At 37.9% G+C, this 22,264-nt stretch overlaps 1 protein-coding gene across 1 annotated transcript in view; it reads left to right on the forward strand.

Moving 5' to 3' along the window:
• The window catches only part of Cpq (carboxypeptidase Q), a 247,703-nt gene that overhangs the window by 86,929 nt on the left and 138,510 nt on the right, over positions 1–22,264 (forward strand). The window contains exon 2 of the mRNA XM_032914237.1: positions 4,880–5,333. Coding sequence (XP_032770128.1) covers positions 4,901–5,333 — 433 coding nt within the window. The 5' untranslated portion in view covers positions 4,880–4,900. The remainder of the gene's footprint in view (positions 1–4,879; positions 5,334–22,264) is intronic.

The raw sequence follows: 22,264 nt of genomic DNA on the forward strand, positions 1-22,264 counted from the left end.
GATAATTAGTGCCAACATTCCCCTCTCTCCCTGAGAGAGAAGCCAGTGTTTTTCCTAAGTAGTGACTAGGTTTAGGAGTAGACTAGGGTTGGGAACGGAGGAGGTTTAGAATCAAAGAATTGGGGTCTGGTGCTGGATGTTTAGACTTTTGTGAGCACCAGGGAAACTATGTAGACCATGTGTGAGAAAATGGGCTGTGATCACAGACTACATGAGCTTAAAACTAGAGTGACAGTGCTTAACATAAATAGAGCGTCTTCTCTCAGGGAATGGTGCTATTCTGCTGTTGAGTGATGAAGGATGAGTACTTTGGACTTTGTTGCTCTGCTTATGAAAAGAAAGGGATGTAGCACCTGTGCCTCCATCCTGGTCAGGTGCTTCTATTTAGGTCTGTGTGGGACTGAGTCACAAGACTTTCTCTGCTTAGAAGTGAAAGTGAGGAAGGGGGAGGAAGAAAATAGTTTAATTCAATTTAGTTAAATCATTAGTTCCCCACCGCATGAGACACAATTCTTAAAAAGTGATTGTTTTAGATTCCTAAAATGAACATCACAGATGTTCTATGTATATTTTTAAATAATCAATCGTTATCGTGACTGTAATATAAAGAAGAAATTAAAGAAATGTGATTTGTAATGACGTATTTTTAAATGGTGAACGCTACAGTAGAAAAAAGAAATGAAATAGGTTCCTATGATAAGTGTAACAGTGATAGAGGCAGACAGCCCAGGGGTGTGGGAGCAGGGTTTTAGTGTTGCACATGGAATGGGTGTTGCTGTTTCAGCAGATGCTTTTTCTGCATCTAAGTAGAGAATCATATAATATTTTTTCTTTGAGTTTGTTTCTATATTGGATTATGTTAATGAATTTTTGTATATTGAACCAACCTTGTATCCCTGGAATGAAGCCTACTTTATCCTATGCTGAGACTATTTCAAACAATGAATTTTCAGGAAAAAATATTTAGAAGTATATGACTTATGCAGGCAATATGTGCAAAATGCAAAACAAATCTTTGTAAAATAGTGTTCCAAAGTTGCCTGAGACTAAGTTTGTATGATACACACACACACACACACACACACACACACACACACGCACGCATATGTGTGTATGTGTATTTAAACTTTCTGAAATCAAAAATAGTTGTTTAACATTTGAAGGATATGCTATTTCTATAGTGTGTATTCAAGGAAAAGAACAATGATTCAGTCCTCTTTGTATACAAATAAAGAACATTAAAAATGTTGTGCAGCTTAAATTTTGACATTTTAAGTAGTTCTGTCATTGCATGAAAGAATTCTTAATCATTTTTTCTCAATTAGTTTATTAGTATTTTGGGGGTTTTAATGAAAAAATGTTGAGTGTCTGTGTGAATGAATTCTTGTACATTGTCTACGTGTACAGCATTTTTATTTCATCCCTCTGAGAAATTTATAGAATAATTTCTAGGTAATAAGTAATGTCTCTTTTGAGATTTTTGAGGTATTTTATGCTGTCCCTGTCCTGATATGCTCCTGGATGGAGTCTCTGTCCTCAGGGTCTAGGTGTAGCGGAGATCTTTTCCTGACCTCCTGGTAGTGAATGAAGGTGTACATTCATTGCCCTCCCTGTCACGGCCCTCCTTGGCCCTTGGCTGTATCCACTTGGAACTCTGTATGATAGGTGTTTTCTGAGGAGATACTTCTATTCTGCTGCTTCTGTGTCTTCTGCATTTTTCTTTCTACTTTATTCATTGTTTGTCATGTCCACTGCTGTGTCTGGCTACATTTTATAAAGTTGCCCTCCCTTTGTACATTTGTTTCCTATCGAGTGCCAGCTCCATCTTATCCATGAGTCCATCAGCCAAACACTGCTTACTTTCGTGTCCTAGCTTAAGCACGTCAACTTCTTTTTGTCTGGATCTTGCAACTCCTTCAGTTACAGGGCTTTCCCTTCCGTCTCTTCTTATGCCTGCCAGTTCTTTAGTACTATCTCTTAAACTTAGTCTCCAGTTTAGAGTGGCCCAGTAAACTTTTGTCAAATGAATTTAGAGAAGGAGTTATGACCTAAAGCAACTTGAGATAAAGCGTTAGTTTTTGATAATTTGAGGGTAAAGTCTAGCATGGGAAAAGTGAAAGTGCCGGGAGCTTGAAGACAGCGGTCACTGTTACGATCAGGAACAGAGGCAGATCCATCAGATACATGTATGTTACTGCTCAGTTTCCTGCTCCTCTGTAGTCCAGATCCACAGCCAGGGAATTAGTGGACCCTGTCTAAAAAATATAGTCCAATGAAATATTTTCATTATTTTGATTGTTTAACAAAATGTATTCCGATTATAGAAACAAAGAACCATAGGATAACCACACTTGTAAGAAAGTCAGCCACAATGCATAGTTGTCATAATTTTCACAATGATTTAATATTATAGCAACTTTTTATTTCTGGTAGATTGTTCGTGAAGGAGAGAAGGCTACTCTCATACTCTAAGGAAGCTAAGACCTAAAGAGATTAAAGGTTTATTTATTCCTTGAATGAAAAGGTCCCAAGTAACTATATTGTATCTTGCAATTGGAAGGACAGTGCTGGATTATTGATCTTACTGCATTTTGAGCTGGGGGAGACAGATTTATATACAAATGACTGTTAACATTAGTTGTGATAGGAACACAGATGATGTGAACAGCTCAGAGGTTTGGTTGAGTAGGTCTTCATGTGAGATTACTTTTAAAACATTCTCATTAAAGAGTGAGAATAGGTACTTACAGGAGAATGTGCATAGGGTGGGGGAGAAGAGATTTGCAATGTAATAAAATGAATGTGTATCAACCCTAAGTTATGAAAGCACTGGGAATTTGAAGAACAGTATAAAGCTGAATGCAGCTATAGCATTATTGACTAAAATAAGGTGAGATAGATTAAGGAGTAAAAACAAATGAGTAAAGTTAATCATGTATTTTAAGCAATCCAATATATCTGGAATACTTTCATTTTCACATTTACAGCTTTAAAATAAAAATAGTAGAACATTCTGCACTTCCAATTAAAAGTATCTCAGCTTGGACTAGCAACATTTCAAATAATGTATGTCTATAAGATTAAAAACATACATATCTGGGGCAAGGAGAGGGAAGAGGAGGTAAGGAAGAACAAGACAGACACAGAGAGAGATGAAGGAGTAAGGAAAGACACATTTAAATAGATTGCCAGTGTCATTTTTAAAAGATGTTGTTGGTTAAATTTGAAATGTATTTGCATAACAGTTTCTGATATCTGTGGTACAGGAGTAATTTGTAGTTTCAAATGTTTTGCAAACTAATATTTTTGTGAAATAAGGTAACAATGAATTAGATAAGTGAAAGAAAAGAAAAAGCTTTTTTTTATTAGATTTGAAAGTCTTGTCTTTGTCTATTTTGTTTTTCAATACAACACCACAGACTATAATTAATAATGAACAGCCTCCTGAGTAGGAGACTGGAAAACCTGATAGAGGGTTTTTTAAATTCTGTCATAACATTATCCTAACTTATCACACTGCAGAAGGACAGGGCAGGTCATATAAGAGAGACTAGAAGAGGTTGTGATGAACCTACTCCTGTGATGACAACATTGGTTCATTCAGAAGGGTGCAACCTTCAAGACTTAAACTTAAAGGTCTCACTTCCCAACAACTCTCATGATAGCAATTAAATGTTGATATGTCTTTTGGAAGGGATCGTAGAGCCACAATGTCTACACAATTTAAAAAGTGTCCGACTTGATATTATCCAAGCTTTCTGCCATGACAGTAATTCTGTTTGAACTTTGTGGGGTGGCAACCACTAGTCACATGTGCCTTCTGTATACTTGAAACATGTCTAGAATGAATGAGGAATTTAATTTTAAATTCTGCTTAATTTTAATTAAGTTAAAATGAAGCCATGGGACTATTGGGTCCTAAACTGAGCAGCACCACACACTTATTTGTCTCTGTATTATCTGTTATGGACTTGAACTCTCTGCAGTGCTAAATGAGTAGCACTGTTTAGCATAGAGCTTAGAATTGGAAAAAGCTTTCGATATTTCCAGTTCCTTAATCTCTCTGTGCTAGTGCTCCAGTTCCTTATTTATAAAAACAAAGAGCACAAGAGTCTGCTTCCTGAAGCTGAGTTATTGTGAGGATTAAATATAATAACAAGAGCAGTGTATGTAGGATAGTGTCTGACACAAAACAATCATGAAATAAATGAATTGCACCATTTTTATTATTAATCTGCAGGTAATGTATATCATAGAGTTAAAGAATAACAAATCCCCATATTCATTTCTGCATTTGTTTTAGTTCTCTGCTTCTAAAAGTGTATCACAATTCCTAGAATATACCTGGTATTCAATAAATATTGTTAAAAAGAATCAAGTATCTTTAGTGGAAATAAGAATATTAAAAAAAAGTAACATCTGAGATGGCCTCAAAGTTCGAGTTTTCCAGGCAAATAAGAAAGAGCCCATTTGGGCAGAGGGAAGGCGGACACCCAGTTTGCTAGAGTTCCATTAAGGGGAACATGCAGCAAGTTTCACTTTGACTACTGCTTGCTCTTCTCCTCTTCTCTGTCTTCTCCTTATAGCTCTCTCTCTCTCCCCTCTCTCTCTCTCTCTCCTGTCTCTGTCTCTGTCTTTTAATAACAAGATCCCTAGATAACAAGTGACTCTATGCATTTGAGATACACTGCCCTGTCAATAAGGCCAAGCATTGTTCTTTGGCCTGTCTTTTCATAGGGACTCTATTGCTTGAATATGATGGGGGAGGTTGGATGATGGTTGGAAAAGGAAGAGGAAAAGGAAAGTAGGCCATGGGTTATGGGCAGATGCCCGTGAGATTCTTTTTCCCTAAAACATGTTTTTTATTTATTTCTCTCAGGAAGAAAAGAAACTAGGGACAATGAGGTTCCTTTTCTTCCTGTTCGTTGCTGTTGTTCACCTTTTCTCCTTGGGCTCTGGAAAAGCTATATACAAGAGTGGTGTTTCTCAGCGAACATTTCAAGAAATAAAAGAAGAAATAGCCAACTATGAAGATGTTGCTAAAGCAATTATCAACCTTGCTGTTTATGGAAAATACCAGAACCGGTCGTATGAGCGTTTGGGACTTCTAGTTGATACTGTTGGACCCAGACTGAGTGGCTCTAAGAACCTAGAGAAAGCTATCCAAATCATGTACCAAAACCTGCAACAAGATGGGCTGGAAAATGTCCACCTGGAGCAGGTCAGAATACCCCACTGGGAGAGGGGCGAAGAATCTGCAGTGATGGTGGTGCCTCGAATTCACAAGTTGGCTATTTTAGGCCTTGGCGGCAGCATTGGAACTCCTCCTGAAGGTACCGTAATGTTTTTAGCTGGCTCTACTCCTTAACTTAATCCATTATCTCTTTCTTCTTCCCGCCCTTTAAGTTGTTTTTAACACATGGATTTATTGTAACCTAGGCTAGTTTTGAATTTGCTATGTATTGAATAGTGACTTTGAACTTGTGATCTTCTTATTCTACCTCTCAAGTGCTGTGGGTTACAGGTATGTGTCTCTGACATGTTTTCTTTGATGCTAGGGCTTCAAACTTGCTAAGCAAGCACTCTTACGTTATACCCATAGTCTAGCACTCCTGTACCTTTGTACAATCCATGTCTGCTTCCTTTTTTCTTTTTTTTCTATTTCTTCCATTCCTTTTCAGAAAGAAACCATGCTGAATGACTTTTAACACCATGGTGTCAGCACCCTGGCTTCAGTTTTACCCAGCAATATAGAGCCTGGATATGGAATAAATAGCCAGTTAGCAGTCCCCTACCAGTAAAACTTGAAAGTATTTATAGATTAATTTCTTATGACAGAGAAAGTATTTTATACCACTATTATATACACATATGCACAAGTGTGTGTGTGGATATATTGTCATTAATTTTGTTTATATACCAAATAGAAGAAATTATGGATCATTTAGTACTCTAGATTTAATTTACTGAGGTACTTCAAAACTAGTCTCTGCAATTTGCTCCTTTTAATATTCTCACTAATAATGAATAATTGCCCCATATACATATAACATTTGTCTGTGGTATTGCTTTACATTTTATTAATGACAAATGACACTGAGCATCCTTCCATACTTTTTATTATTGCCTTTTATTTTATTCATTTGTATTTGCATGCATGTGCATGCAAGTGTCTTATGTGTATGTATGTGTAGGTAAGCATGTGTGTATGTGTGTACACATGAAGGTACAGTGCTGGTCAGTTCTCTTCTCTATCATGTTGGTCTTGAGGATAAAAACTAAGGTTTTTAAACTTGGTGATAAGTGCTGAGCCATCTGAATGGCTCTCCAGTCTCCCCACTCCTTGTTCTATCTATCCCTACCCCCTCCCTATATCTATCTAAAACCTATCATATAATACATTTATTATAATAAGATATACTTAAAATGTAAATATTTTTATATTTTTAATTGATCTAATTTTAAATTATTCATTGTTGGTTGATGTATTCTAACTCACACAAACACCCCCACAAAGAAAAAGAACGTTGGACCAATTTCTTTTTTTTTTTTTTTTTTTTTTTTTTTTTCGGGGCTGGGAACCGAACCCAGGGCCTTGCGCTTCCTAGGCAAGCGCTCTACCCCTGAGCCAAATCCCCAACCCCTGGACCAATTTCTATTATGACTATTGATACAAAAATACTCAATAAAATTTTAGCAAACCAAACCCAAGAACACATCAAAACCATCACTCACCATGATCAAGTAGGCTTTATCTCAGTGATCTGGGATGGTTTAATATAAGGAAATTCATCAATGTAATCCACTACATAAATAAACTCAAAGAAAAAGACACATGATGATCTCATTAGATGCTAAAAAAGCCTTTGACAAAATACAACACCCCTTTATGTTAAAATACTTGGAAATATCAGGAATTCAAGGCACATACTTAAAGATAAATAAAAGCAGTATGTAGCAAGCCAATAGCCAATATCAAACTAAATGGAGATAAATCAGGGGCAAAACAAATCAGTCAGGTGGTTCCTCAGAAAACTGGAAATAGTTTTGTTTGAAGACCCAATCATGAGCATAAACCCAGAAGACGCTTCAACATATGAGAAGGACATATGTTCCACTATGTTCACAGCAGTCTTATTTATAATAGCCAGAAGCTGGAAACAACCCAGAAGAATAGATACAGAAAATGTGGTACATTTACATAATGGAGTATTACTCAGCTATTAAAATCAATGACTTAATAAAATTCACAGGCAAATGGATGGAACTAGAAAATATCATCTTCAGAGCTGGGGCTGTACCACAGCCCTTGGACACAAAACCTGCCTACATCGTGCTGGTCAGCCAGGAGCCTACTCCCTCCTAAGCCCACAGCCCACAGATGTGACCCCACTTTCTCTCCATTGACTGTCCAAGAGACCTGGCTGCAGCACATGGGATGTAAGAGCCATAGAGTGGTCTGTTACAGGACTCTTCTGATCTCCATCTGTGCTCAGAGCTAAAGCTGTCCCACAGTCCTAGTGAGCCAAAACCTGCACACAGAGAGAGGGGGGCGGGTCTCCCAGGAGCACTCTTACTCCTCAGATAACAGGCTCACAAGCTCACAAGCTCACAGGCTCACAGGCTCACAGGCTCACAAGCTCACAGGCTCACAGGCTCACAGGCTCACAGGAGGGACAAGCTCCAGTCAGAAACAGCAAGACCAACTAACAGCAGAAATAACCAGATGGGTAGAGGCATCTAAGGAACTAAGGAACTAAGCAACAGAAACTTGGCATCATCAGAACCTAGTTATCCCATGAAAGCAAATACTGGATATTCCAACACACCAGAAAAGCAAGATTTGGATTTAAAAATCACATCTCATGATAATCATAGAGGACTTTGAGAAGGGCATAAATAGCTCCCTTAAAGAAATACAGGAGAACACAGGTAAACAGGAAGAGGCACTTAAAGAGTAAACACAAAAATCCCTTTAAAAATTACAGGAAAACACAGTCAAACAGGTGAAGGAATTGAACAAAACCATCCAGGATTTAAAAATGGAAATAGAAACATTAAAGAAATCACAAAGGAAGACGACCCTGGAGATAGAAAACCTAGGAAAGAGATCAGGAGCCATAGATGTAAGCATCATCAACAGAATACAAGAAGAGAGAATCTCAGGGACAGAAGATACCATAGAAGAAATTGACACAATAGTCAAAGATAATGTAAAAAGCAAAAAGCTCCTAACCCAAAACATCCAGGAAATCCAGGACATGATGAGAAGATCAAATCTAAGGATAATAGGTATAGAAGAGAGCAAAGATTCCCAACTTAAAGGGCCAGTAAATATCTTCAACAAAATTATTGAAGAAAACTTCCCTAACCTAAAGAAAGAGATGCCCATGAACAAACGAGAGACATACAGGACTCCAAATAGTTGGACCAGAAAAGAAATTCCTCCAATCACATAATAGTCAAAACACCAAATACACAAAACAAAGAAAGAATTTTAAAAGCAGTAAGGGAAAAGGTCAAGTAATATATAAAGGCAGACCTATAAGAATTACACCAGACTTTTCATCAGAAACTATGAAAGCTAGAAGATCCTGGCAGATGTCATACAGACTCTAAGAGAACACAAATGCCAGCCCAGGCTACTATGTCCAACCAAACTCTCAATTACCACAGATGGAAAAACCAAGATATTCCATGACAAAACCAAATTTACACAATATCTTTCTACAAATCCAGCCCTACAAAGGATAATAGATGGAAAACTCCAACATGAGGAGGGAAACTACACCCTAGAAAACACAAGAAAATAATCTCCTTTTGCAACAAACCCTAAAGAAAAGAGCCACACAAGTATAATTCCACCTCTACCAACAAGAATTACAGGAAGCAACAACTGCTATTACTTAATCTCTCTTAACATCAGTGTACTCATTCCCCAGTAAAAAGACTTAGATTAAAAGACTGGATATGTAAACTGGACTCAGCATTTTGCCACACGTAGGAAGTGGACCTTTACTCTTACTACCAAAGAGTAAAAGCCTGGGAAAATTTTTTCCAAGCAAATGGTCCCAAGAAACAAGCTGGAGTAGCCATTCTAATATCAAATAAAATTGACTTTCAACCAAAAATTAACAAAAAAGATAAGATAGGACACTTCATACTCATCACAAGAAAAATCTGCCAAGATGAACTCTCAAAGCTCAAAGCATGCATTGCACCACACACTATAATAGTAGGAGACTTCGACACACCACTCTCATAAATGAACGGATCACGGGAACAGAAACTAAACAGAGACGCTGTGAAACTAACAGAAGTTATGAACCAAAGGAATTTAACAGATATCTATAGAACAATTCATCCTAAAACAAAAGAATATACTTTCTTCTCAGCACCTCATGGTAGCTTCTCCAAAATTAACCATGCAATTGGTCACAAAACATGCCTCAATGGGGATTTAAATAGTCTTATACACCCTAACAGATCACCAGGGACTAAGGTTGGTCTTCAATAACAACAAAAACAATAGAAAACCCACATTCAAATGGAAGGTAAACAATGCTCTACTCAATGACAACTTGGTCAAGGAAGAAATAAAGAAAAAAATTAATGTCCTTTTAGAATTTAATAAAAATGAAGACATGATGTATCGAAAATTATGTGATACAATTAAAGTAGTGCTAAGAGGAAAACTCATAGTTCTGAGTGCCTCCAAAAAGAAATTGGAAAGAGCATACACTAACAGCTTGACAGCACACCTGAAATCTCTAGAACAAAAAAAGCAAATTCACCCAAGGGGAGTAGATGACTGGAAATAATCAAACTTCACTGCGGGAAGCAGCAGCTCTAAGAGAGGATGTTATCTGTTAGTTCAGAGAACTAGAAATGCAAGCAAGCATTCCTTGACTCTAGGAAAGTTTTTGAAAAACTCTTCCATAATAATTAAAGAGACTATTTAATTAATTTAATAAACATTTAAAGATATTATCACAGCATTGTTAATAGACATGAGATTCATTATCACAGGAGAATAATACTAAACCAGATCAGACTTAGACAAGGAGATACTAGAAAACAAACATGGTAAGCTAGGCTCACATACATCAAAATGAATAAGACAGTGGGATTTTTAAAAGTGAGTTCAGGGGTTATAGGTATAGTATCCTACCATTTATATTAAGATGAAATTATGCAAATAAGACTATATTTATTCATTTGTGTACATGGTGAAAGTCTAAATATGTATATTTTGAACACTTCATTTAGACAAAACAAACATCAGGAAAACAAAGAGATGAGGTAAAATGGAATAGATTTGTGTCCTACTGGTGTGATTTAAGGAAAAATCCAGAAATAGTAAAATATAGAATTTCAGAGCCCTGAGGTATTTTCTGTTTTTTCTCTTATGATTAACACATCATGATTCTATAAAGTGGGAAAACACGGAAAGGAGTATTAATGTGCTACTGAGATAAAGAGAAGTTTTTGCAGTGAGGGAGAGAAAAAATAGTCTTTACGACCCTACTGGTCTATGGCTTTCTGTAGCTTTGGCTAGAGAAAACAAGTTTCAGTCACCCATGAATCCTCTCTAGACAATATGCCATGCAGAAGCAGATGGTCTTCCTTTTTTCTACTGAACTTTGTATGTTGGAAGTCATTCATCTTGCAGTTTCTGATACTGCCTTCTCACAAAGCTCTTGTTTCATGAAGGAAAATGTAACCATAGTCTCCTAAAAGCTCAATCTTGAAACCATTACTCTAGAATGTGTGGGATGAATTTTAGATAGTACACTTTGAATACCAGTTATGTTTAGATCCAGATTCATCATGATAGATGAAGGACTCATGACTCTCCAAGAACTTTACACTTACTGTGGCCCTGGCCAAAGCTGGGACTGGGTGTTATTGCTGTTCTTCTAAGTTGCTGTACTAAACCATCTGCATCCAGACAATGCTAGTTTGTCTTCATTTGCATTTTATTTGGTTTAACCAAAGTTAGTGTCAATTTGTTGGTCATTTCATGAAGGTTTGAAAGATAATGACCAAGTCATATTTTGCGGGGAAAATGGTAGAAAGCTCTCTAAGGTTCCTAAAGTATTTTTGAACCAAAGAAAGAAAATTAAGGTCTACAGCACAGTGAGATAGGGACTGGTGGCTGAGCTGTAGCTGGCAGGTGTGGCCTGGCTCACAGGATAGATGGCTATGGGACCATAACAATCTCAGGTACATAGAGCATGGAAGTGATCTCCATCATCATAAAGTTGGCTTGTAGCCTTCTTCTCTCAAACATGGAAGCTTCTGGCATTTCTAATAGTGTTTTTATTTCCTGTCCCTCCCTAGAAGGAAACAACCAGGGATTTTTCTATAAGAATTTCAGGGCCCGAATTAGGACAAAATTCCTGATTCAAGTAGCAAGCCTTTGAAGGAAAGCCATTCTTATATGAACCTAGGGATATATGTGCATACATGCTTATTCATGCATGGTGCTCACGGATCATGACCAGGGCCAGGGCACCAATATTTATGTAGAAGTCCTTTGGTTTAATTTCCTCTTAGGCTGTTTCTCACCTTCACAGGCAGTGATATCAAGTCTCTCATCAGAGCGTGGACTGACTATCAGCAGCCTGATGGAGTCCAATCTCTGGAAGACTGTGGCTAGTGCTGGCCTCTGGCTATTAGTCAGTACAACACTATGGAGTCGTTGTAAGATCAAGTGAATGAATATGTTTTACATGCTTAAGCAAGTGTGTAAATTTGTACTATTAATTCAAGGTATATGCAGTGGGTAGGACATTCCAAACATGCTTTGAGGTGTTTGATTAAACTTATTTCATGAGAATCAAGAATTACTGTTCTAACATACTGAACTTATTGTCAGATCAAACACTGAAGCAATTGCCAACCTGTGTGTAAAATACTTGAAAACATGTATCTTACTTATTTTTGATAATCTGTAGTATTAATAGAACACTGTATATAACAAAGTTCACACAGAGTATGACTTACCATACTTACCATAGCATTAAGGATGCTAAAAATCAAAATAATGAAATTGCACCTCATTTTAGAGTCTACTCAGATAATTTGTGATGTTACAAGTTTAAGTTAATAAAACTGCCTTAGAAAAAGAGCTGATAGATGCCTATTGATATCTTTAGCTGGAACTTGGTAAGACTAAGAATTTCAGGACATTTGCAATTTGTTTTACAAGGTCTTAACATATGAACTGCAGGGGCTGAAGAAATGGCTCAATTGAGGTTCCCCTGAGTTGGGATTATCCAGCATCTACCTGAAAGGCTGTACTCATGGGCCCAGCACTGGGGAAGTAGAGACAGAATGGCTTCTGGGACTTGCCAGCTAGCAAGGCTAGCAGAATCAATGAGCCCTGTCTGGGTTGATTAAGAGACTCTTTCTCTCACTTGAGAAAGATGGGCACAATTGTGAAAGATGCTTAATCTTGACTTCTGGCTCCCAAACTCATGTGTACACACATTCACACACAGAAACACACACAAACACACACATACCTACACCTACACACAAACACACACAAACAACACACACACACAGTTGAATTATAGCATTATCTGTGGGATATTTTTTCTAGCGTTACATGAACATTTTCTTATTCAAAAATATTTTGTTTTGATTACAAAACGCTGTTTTGTGTACTAGAGGAAGCAGAGATCTTGACCACATCATTGCCTCTATTCATCATTATTTTAGTTTCTACTTAATGTATGCTATGATTTGGAGCAAAACTGAAGATAGTTTAATTAGGCTTATAAATTGTGAGGTAGTTTAAAAATTAACCAGAATGCTATTGTATGTAGCCTGCCTCCTCTCAGATGTAGGATGAAAATAAGAATTGAGAAGGAAATAAAAGAGATACTGACATATTTTACTGATAGAGTGTATCAGACAAATAGTTACACCAATTAGATGAATTATGATAGAAAGCAAAAAAGAAATTTCTACATTATAATCACTTTTAGTAAGTGAATTCTATTTCAAGAACATTTAATCCCATGTTCTGATCTTGGTAAGCAATAGAACAGTTTTCTGACTTGTTGATTTAAGCTTTCAAATAATATACCGAAGGCCACTAACTTGTGGAGCATACACACATATTTACCCAAATGTGTTTCTGGTTAGTATGTGAAAATATTTAGGAAATAAATCTAATGCTTATGTTTACTTAATATAAATTAGAGTTTTCCATGAGTGGCTATAAAAATCAGAGGAAGTGGAAAGGGAGTGGAACTTGAATTTAAGCTAAATCTTTCTTTATGGACTTTATTTAGAAATTCACATTAGTGACTCCGATAGTTGGAATATTAACCTAATAACATTCCTTCTTGGTATATTATTATTTTATATGAAATTGTGTATTGTTATAAGGCAATTCTCTTTGGAGTTCCCAAAGCAAAATATGACATTGTTTAACCAAATGAGTTCTTTTCAATCTAGTCAAACAATTTCACATTTAAACAAATGACTTTATTATATATTTTCTGATGGGGTTTTTTGTTCATCTCTCTTCTCCCAAATAAAAGCAGTATCAGAATTTCTTAGAAATTTGTCTACTTCCCAGTTGTTTAATGTTCATACAGAACAGAAACTCCAGAAATGATGTTATCCAGTCATGCATTTTTAATTGCCTTAGAGACTATTATTATTATTAATCATTTACTTAATATCAGCCAATATCAGCCCTTCCTACCTTCTTAGTAATTCCTCACAGAAATCCTGCCCCCATTCCACATTCCCCTTCTCTTGGGGAGACCCCCTCTGGATGTTATCCCCTCACTACCTTACACCCACAAACCCTTACTCACACCCCCTCACCCACACCCATACCTCTGACCCCTGCACACAAGTCACTGCAGGACTAGGCACACCCTCTCCCACTGAGGCCAAACAGAGTGTTCATTTAGGGGCACGGGATCCATAGGAAGGCAGGTAACAGGCTCAGGGACAGCTCTAGGTCCAGTTACTAGGAGACCTGCATGAAAATCAAGGTGCTCATCTGCTACATATGTGTAGGAGACTTGATCCAGCCTGTGCTCTCTCTGGTTGGTGATTCAGTCTCTAGGAGTCCACAGGGTTCCGAGTTAGTTGAATCCGTTGATTTTCCTGTGGAGTTCCTGTCTTCTACTCCTTCATTCTACCAACACTTCAGTCAAGACTCCCAGAGCTCCATCTAATGTTTGGGTGGGAACCTGCATCCCTTCCCATTGGCTGCTGGGTAAAGCTTCTCAGAGTACAGTTATGTTAGGTTCCTGTCTGCAAGCATAATAGAGGATCAATAATAGTGTCAGGGATTGAATCTTGCCCATGGGATGGGTCTCAATTTGGTCATTGGTTGGCCATTCTCTCAGTCTCTGTCTTTGTCTCTGAACATCTTGTAAGCAGGACACATTTTTGCCAAAGGTTTTGTGGGTAGGTTGCTGTCCTTGTCCCTTCACCACCTGGCTACAGGGAATGGCCACTTAAGAAACCCTATCTCCCACTGCTAGGAGTCTCAGCTAGAGTCACCACCACCCACCCTCTGGGGCCTCTCCCCATCTCAGCTCTCTGGCACACCCTAGAGATTGCCCCCTCATTTCTCTCTCTCTCTCTCTCTCTCTCTCTCTCTCTCTCTCTCTCTCTCTCTCTCTCCTGCTCTCCCTACATATGCTCTCCTCTGCTTCCCTCCCCAGCCTCTCTTCAGTGCTATTCCCTCCTTCCATCGACCTCCAATATCCGTTTTGTTTCCCCTTTCTTGGACCCTCATTGTTATTTGCTTCTTTGAGCCCGTTGATTATAGCACGGTTATCCTGCACCTTATGACTAATATCCACTTAGAAATGAGTACATACAATGCATGTCGTTTTGGGTCTGGGTTAGCTCACTCAGGACGATATGTTCTATCCCATCCCTTTGCCTGTGAAATTCATGTTGTCCTAGTTTTTAATGGTTGAATATCCATTTGTGGGATGTAAATAAATAAATAAATAAATAAATAAATAAATAAATAAATAAATAATGTTAAAAAAAATGTTGCTATCCTCATGATGTCTCTTCACAGCAATAAAACCCTAACTAATACATTTACATTTCCCCAAATCAGACCTTTATACATATATTATTTCAACAAGTGGTTTCTGAGCCATCTTTTCTTTTTTCATTCGCTTACTTTTATTGAATACCTGCAATATGCCCGTCAGGGTACAGGTGACGCAGAAGGGATGGCAATCTGTACTGCAGCCAAGGGCCAAGTGGGTGACTGCAGTACACGTTACCCACCGAGGCCATGTTGATGTCTATGATCCATGGTGCTACCAAAAGCTGTGTGGATGTTTCTGGTCAGTGTTGCCACTGAAAACCATGTGGCAGTGAGGTGAGTGATCAGAAATTTGTGTTGCCTTGGAGGCAATGAGAATGCTGGTCTCCTTTCGTCTGCTCGTAAGTCTCAGCCTAAACATCTCCCTGGATAGGTCTTCCCCATCTCCTATCCTGAAGGTAACTTCTTTTTTTTTTTTCCCTCCATCTTTATTAACTTGAGTATTTCTTATTTACATTTCAATTGTTATTCCCTTTCCTGGTTTCTGGGCCAACATCCCCCTAACCCCTTCCCCTCCCCTTCTATATGGGTGTTCCCCTCCCCATCCCCCCCCATTACCACCCTCCCCCCAACAATAACCTTCACTGGGGGTCCAGCCTTGGCAGGAACAAGGGCTTCGCCTTCCACTGGTGCTGTTACTAGGCTATTCATTGCTACCTATGAGGTTGGAACCCAGAGTCAGCCCCTGTATAGTCTTTGGGTAGTGGCTTAGTCCCTGGAAGCCCTGTTTGGTTGGCATTGTTGTTCATATGGGGTCTCAAGCCCCTTCAAGCTCTTCCAGTTCTTTCTCTGATTCCTTCAACGGGGGTCCCATTCTCAGTTCAGTGGTTTGCTGCTGGCATTCGCCTATGTATTTCCGTATTCTGCAATAAGAGACATTTAAATACCCAAAATTGATTTTTTTTCTTTCTTTGTCATGTAAAATTCTAGATACCTCTGTTGAATGATTTTAGGAATCCAAAATCTACTTCATGGTTCAAAATGATTTCTTTCTTTCACATTTAAATGACCAGTAAAGAACAAAGAAATATCACTCTCTGAAGTGACTTAATTACCTGCAGCTACGGAGTTGGGAGTTAGGTCCTCCACACACCTTTAAAAATAGTAAATGGTTAAATTCTCAGCAAGATTTAAAGGCTTTATTAGAAGTGGAAACAGAAAATTGTTATGAAGGACACTGAAAATACTGTTTTCATGTATTATACTCATACACTTAATGGGCTCCTGTCTATTATTACAGAACCTGGTATATTCTTTGTTATGACCCACAAAACTGTTTTTATAAGAAACTGGTGCCTAGGTGAATAGCCTGTTTTCTTATGCTGCTGCTGAATTTTGTGCCTGATTATGCTTTATTTTCCAGGCAGTTCACATCTGAGCTTATTATCCCAACAGCCACACAAATCTTATGATATATTTTTCCCATCATAGTGACCATACCATTATTTTGTTTTACTATACCCTTTGCATCTCATTTACTTTAGTTTATTTTGTGTGTCTTCTTAAATTATTTTGATTTTAAGCCTGAAAATAAGAAAGCAAGATACAAGTATAAATAAATAAAATATCTTGCTCATGAAGATAGTAAGTGACTATATCATGGGGTTGCCTAGAGAATCCAATGACTTAGTGTAGCATTTAGGACTGTATCTTCTGTAATATCACATTACTAAAAATGTTAGTTTTTTATTATTTTAATGAAATATTTATTGAATTTATTGAAGAGATAGCCTACTAAACAATGCTTTTAAACAATGCAAAATGAAGAGAAAATTATGAAAATGTCTTAATTAAGGACCACCCAGAAACAATCATTCTAAGTCTATATATTGAAATCTTTAATGAAGCTAGTACATATATATCTCCATATGAAATAATATTGGAAGACATATTAGCCATAGGGATTCCAAACCACTGGCTGTGGCTACAAGTTAGGCATCTTGGGGGATTGACTAAATAAAGGAGCAGTTAATCACAGAACAGTTTGGCCCTCTCTTGATTTTACTGATAGAGATAAAGAATCTCCATCTGAGTTTGAGTTATAAAACTAAAAGTAAACTAACAGTGAACTGGATCAATGTTAGTTTCCATATCATTCTACTTACTGATAGGGCAACGATGATAGTGTTTAATGCATACATGATATCTGGCTAGATTATGCCTACAACAATTATATCTATTATTATTAAGCATTATGAAAAATATTTTTATTGTATAGTTTCTGTATATACATTTCAAATGTTATCCCCTTTCCTGGTTTCCCCCTCTACCAGATCCCCTTACCCCTGCTTCTATTAGGGTGCTCCCCCTCCTACCTCAATGCCCTGGCATTCTGCTACACTGGGGAAATGAGCCTTCACAGGACCAAAGGCTTCTCCTATTGATGCAATGTAATGCCATCCTCTGCTTCATATGCATCTGGAGCCATGGGTCCCCCCAAGTGTACACTTTGGTTGGTGGTTTAGTCCCTGGGAGCTCTGAGGGATCTGGATGGTTGATGTTGTTGTTCTTCCTGTGGGGTTGCAAACTCCCTTCAGCTCCTTCAGTCCTTTCTGTAATTCCTCTACAGTGGTCCCCGTACTCAGTGTGATGGTTAGCTGCAAGCATCCTCATCTATATCAGTAAGGCTCTGGAAGAACCTCTCAGGAGACATCCATATCAGGCTCCTGTCAGCAAGCATTTCTTGGCATCAGCAATAGTGACTGGGTTTGGTTACTGCATATGGGAGGGATCCCTAGGTGGAGCATTCTCTGGATGGCCATACCTTCAGTCTCTGTTCCATTGTTTGTCCTTCATTGTATTTCCTCCTGTGAGTATTTTGTCCCCCCTTCTAAGAAGGACTGATGCCACAACATTTTGGTCTTCTTGAGCTTCATGTGGTCTGTGAATTGTATCTTGCATATTCTGAGCTTTTGGGCTAATATCCACTTGTCAATAAGTATGTACCATGTGTGTTGTTTTATGACTAGATTACCTCACTCAGGATGATATTTTCTAGTTCCATCTATATGCCTAAGAATTTCATGTAGTCATTGTTTTTGATAGCTGAGTAGTACTCCAATGTGTAAATGTACCACATTTTCTGTATCCATTCCTCTGTTGAAGGACATATGGGTTCTTTCCAGCTTCTGGCTATTATAAATAAGGCTGCTATGAACATAGTGGAGCACGTGTCTTTGTTATGTGTTGGAGCATATATTGGTTATATGACCAGGAGTGGTATAGCTGGGTCCTCACATAGTATTGTGTCCAATTTTTGGAGGAACTGAAAGACTAATTTCCAGAGTAGTTCTATCCCCTTGCAATCCCACCAGCAATTGGGGGAGTGTTCCTCGTTCTCCACATCATTGCCAGCATCTGCTGTCATCTGAGATTTTTATCTTAGCTATTCCGACTGGTGTGAGGTGGAATCTCAGGGTTGTTTTGATTTGCATTTCCCTGATGACTGAGGATGTTGAACATTTCTTTAGGTGCTTCTCTGCAATTTGGAATTATTCAGTTGAGAATTCATTATTTAGCTCTGTACCCCATTTTTAATAGGATTATTTGTTCTCTGAAGTTTTAACTTCTTGAGTTCTTTGTATATATTAGATATTAGCCCTCTGTCAGATGTAGGATTGATAAAGATCTTTTCCCAATCTGTTGGTTGCTGTTTTGCCCTAATGACAGTGTCCTTTGCCTTACAGAAGCTTTGCCATTTTATGAGGTCCCATTTGTCGATTCTTGATCTTAGGGCATAAGCCATTGGTGTTCTGTTCAGGAAAATTTCTCCTAGGCCTATGTGTTCGAGTTATCCCCCACTTTGTCTTCTATTAGTTTGAGTGTGTCTGGTTTTTCGTGGAGGTCCCTGATCCACTAGGACTTGAACTTTTTTAAAGGGCCTAAGAGTGGATCGATTTTCATTCTTCTGAAACATGCTGACCTCCATTTGAACTAGCACCATTTGTTGAAAATGCTGTTTTTTCCTTACTGGACAGGTTTAGCTCCTTTATCAAAGATCTGGTGAACATATATGTATAGGTTCATTTCTGGAACCTTTAATTCTACTCCAATGATCTACCTGCCTGTATCTATACCAAAATCATTGCACTTTTTAACACTATGGCTCTGTAATACTGCTTGAGGTCAGGGATGGTGATTCCCCCAGAAGTTCTTTTATTGTTGAGGATAGTTTTCGCTATCCTGGGATTTTTGTTATTCCAAATGAATTTTCAAATTGCTCTTTCTAACTCTATGAAGTGTTGAGCTGGAATTTTGATGGGGATTGTATTGAATCTGTATATTGCTTTTAGTAAGATGATCATTTTTATTGTGTTAATACTGACAATCCATGAGCATGGGAGATCTTTCCATCTTCTGAGATCTTCTGCAATTTCTTTCTTCAGAGACATGAATTTCTTGTCATACAGATCTATCACTTGCTTGGTTAGAGTCACACTAAGGTATTTAATATTATTTGTGACTATTGTTAAGGGTGTAATTTCCCTAATTTAATTCTCAGCCTGTTTATCTTTTGAGCAGAAGAAGGCTCCTGATTTGTTTGAGTTAATTTTATATCCAGCCTTTTTGCTGAAGTTGTTTATCAGGTTTAAGAGTTCTCTGGCAGTATTTCTGGGGTCATCTACAAATAGTGATATTTTGACTTCTTCCTTTCCAAATTTGTATCCCTTTGACCTAATTGCTGCTGCTAGGACTTCAAGTACTATATTGAATAGGTTGGGAGAGAGTGGGCAGCCTTGTCTAGTCTCAGATTTTAGTGGGTTTCTTTAAGATTCTCTCCATTTAGTTTGATGTTGAATACTGGTTTGCTGTATATTGCTTTTATTATTTTTAGGTCTGAGCCTTGAATTCCTGATCTTTCCAAGATTTATACCATTAAGTGGTATTGAATTTTTTCACAATGCTTTCTCAGCATCTAATGAGATAACCATGTGGTTTTGAATTTGTTTATAGAGTGGATTAAGTTGATAGATTTTAATATATTGAACCATCCCTTGGATGACATTTACTTGATCATGCTGAATGATCATTTTGATGTGTTCCTGAATTTGCTTTGGAAGAATTTTATTGAGTATTTTTGCATTGATATTCATAGGGGAAATTGCGCTGATTTTCTCTTTGTGTGGTTTTTGTATAATTAAGTGTAATTTCGACTTGAAAGAATGAATTAGGTAGTGTCCATCCTGCTTATATTTTATAGAATAGTTTGGGGAGTATTGGTATTATGTCTTCTATGAAAGTCTGACCAATTCTGCACTCAACCCACCTGGTCCTGGATGTTTTTTGGTTGGGAGACTTTTAATGAATGCTTCTATTTCTTTTCTATTTCTGTTTAGATGTTTTTCTGATCCTGATTTAACTTTGGTTCCTGATATCTGTCTAGAAAATTGTCCATTTCATTCAGATTTTCCAGTTTTGTTGAATATAGGCTTTTGTAGTAGGATCTGATTATTTTTTGAATTTCCTCAGATTCTGTTGTTATGTCTCCCTTTTCATTTCATTTCTGTTAATTTGGATACTCTCTCTGGGCCCTCTGGTTTGCCTGGCTAAGGGTTTATCTATCTTGTTGATTCATCTCAAAGTACAGTTCCTGGTTTTGTTGATTCTTTTTATAGTGTTTAGTTTGTACTTGCTTGTTTTCAGCCCTCAGTTTCATTATTTCCTGCTGTCTACTCCTGTTGGGTATATTTGCTTATTTTTGTTCTATAGCTTTTAGGTGTGCTGTCAAGCAGCTAGTGTATGCTCTCTCCAGTTTCTTTTTGGAGGCACTCAGAGTGAGTTTTCCTCTTAGTACTGCTTTCACTGTATCACAAAACTTTGGGAATGTTGTGCCTTCCTTTTCATTAAATTTTTTTTATCTTTATTAACTTGAGTATTTCTTATTTACGTTTGATTGTTATTCCTTCCTGGTTTCCAGGCCAACATCCCCTAACCCCTCCCCCTCCCTTCTATCTGGGCTTCCTCCCCATCCTCCCCCCCCATTACCACCCTCCCCCAACAACACATTCACTGGGGGTTCAGTCTTGGCAGGACCAAGGGCTTCCCCTTCCACTGGTGCCCTTACTAGGCTATTCATTGCTACCTATAAGGTTGGAGCCCAGGGTCAGTCCATGTATAGTCTTTGGGTAGTGGCTTAGTCCCTGGAAGCTCTGGTTGGTTGGCATTGTTGTTCATATGGGGTCTCGAGCCCCTTCAAGCTCTTTCAGTCCTTTCTCTGATTCCTTCAACGGGGGTCCCATTCTCAGTTCAGTGGTTTGCTGCTGGGATTCGCCTATGTATTTGCTGTATTCTGGCTGTGTCTCTTAGGAGAGATCTACATCCGGTTCCTGTTGGCCTGCCCTTCTTTGCTTCATCCATCTTATCTAGTTTGGAATTGTGGAAAGATATTTTGTAAATTTGGTTTTGTCATGGAATACCTTGGTTTCTTTATCTATGGCAATTTACAGTTTTGCTGGGTATTGTAGCCTTAGTGGGCACTTTTGTTCTCTCAGGGTCTGTCATCTGCCCAGTATCTTTTAGCTGTCATAGTTTCTGTTGAAAAATCTGATGTAATTCTGATTGGTCTGCCCTTGTATCTTACTTGACCTTTTTCCCCTTAAGGCTTTTAATATTCTTTCTTTCTTTTTTTGCATTTGGCATTTTGACTACTACATGAAAGGCAGAATTTTTTCAGGTCCAATCTGTTTGGAGTTCTGTAAGCTTCTTGTAGATTTATGAGCATCCTTTTCTTTAGGTTAAGGAAGTTTTCTTCTATAATTTTGCTGAACATATTTACTGGCTCTTATGTTGGAATCTTTGTTGTCTTCTATACATATAACCTTAAGTTTGGTCTTTTCATTGTGTCCTGGATCTCTTGGATGTCTTGGGTTAGGAGCTTTTTGCATTGTACATTTGCTTTGACTATGGTGTTAATGTTTTCTATAGTATCTTCTGCCCTTGAGTTCTCCCTTCTATCTCTTTTATTTTGTTGGTGATGCTTGCATTTATGTCTCCTGGTCTCTTTCCTACATTTTCTATCTTTAGGTTTGTCTCCCTTTGTGATTCTTTATTTTTTCTATTTTTATTTTTAGATCCTGGATAGTTTTGTTCAATTCCTTCCCCGTTTGTTTGTGTTTTCTTGTAATTCTTTAATGGATTTTGCACTTCCCTTTCGAG

The sequence above is a fragment of the Rattus rattus genome, chromosome 1 (genome assembly GCF_011064425.1).
Source record: "Rattus rattus isolate New Zealand chromosome 1, Rrattus_CSIRO_v1, whole genome shotgun sequence".
Classification (NCBI taxonomy): Eukaryota; Metazoa; Chordata; class Mammalia; order Rodentia; family Muridae; genus Rattus; species Rattus rattus.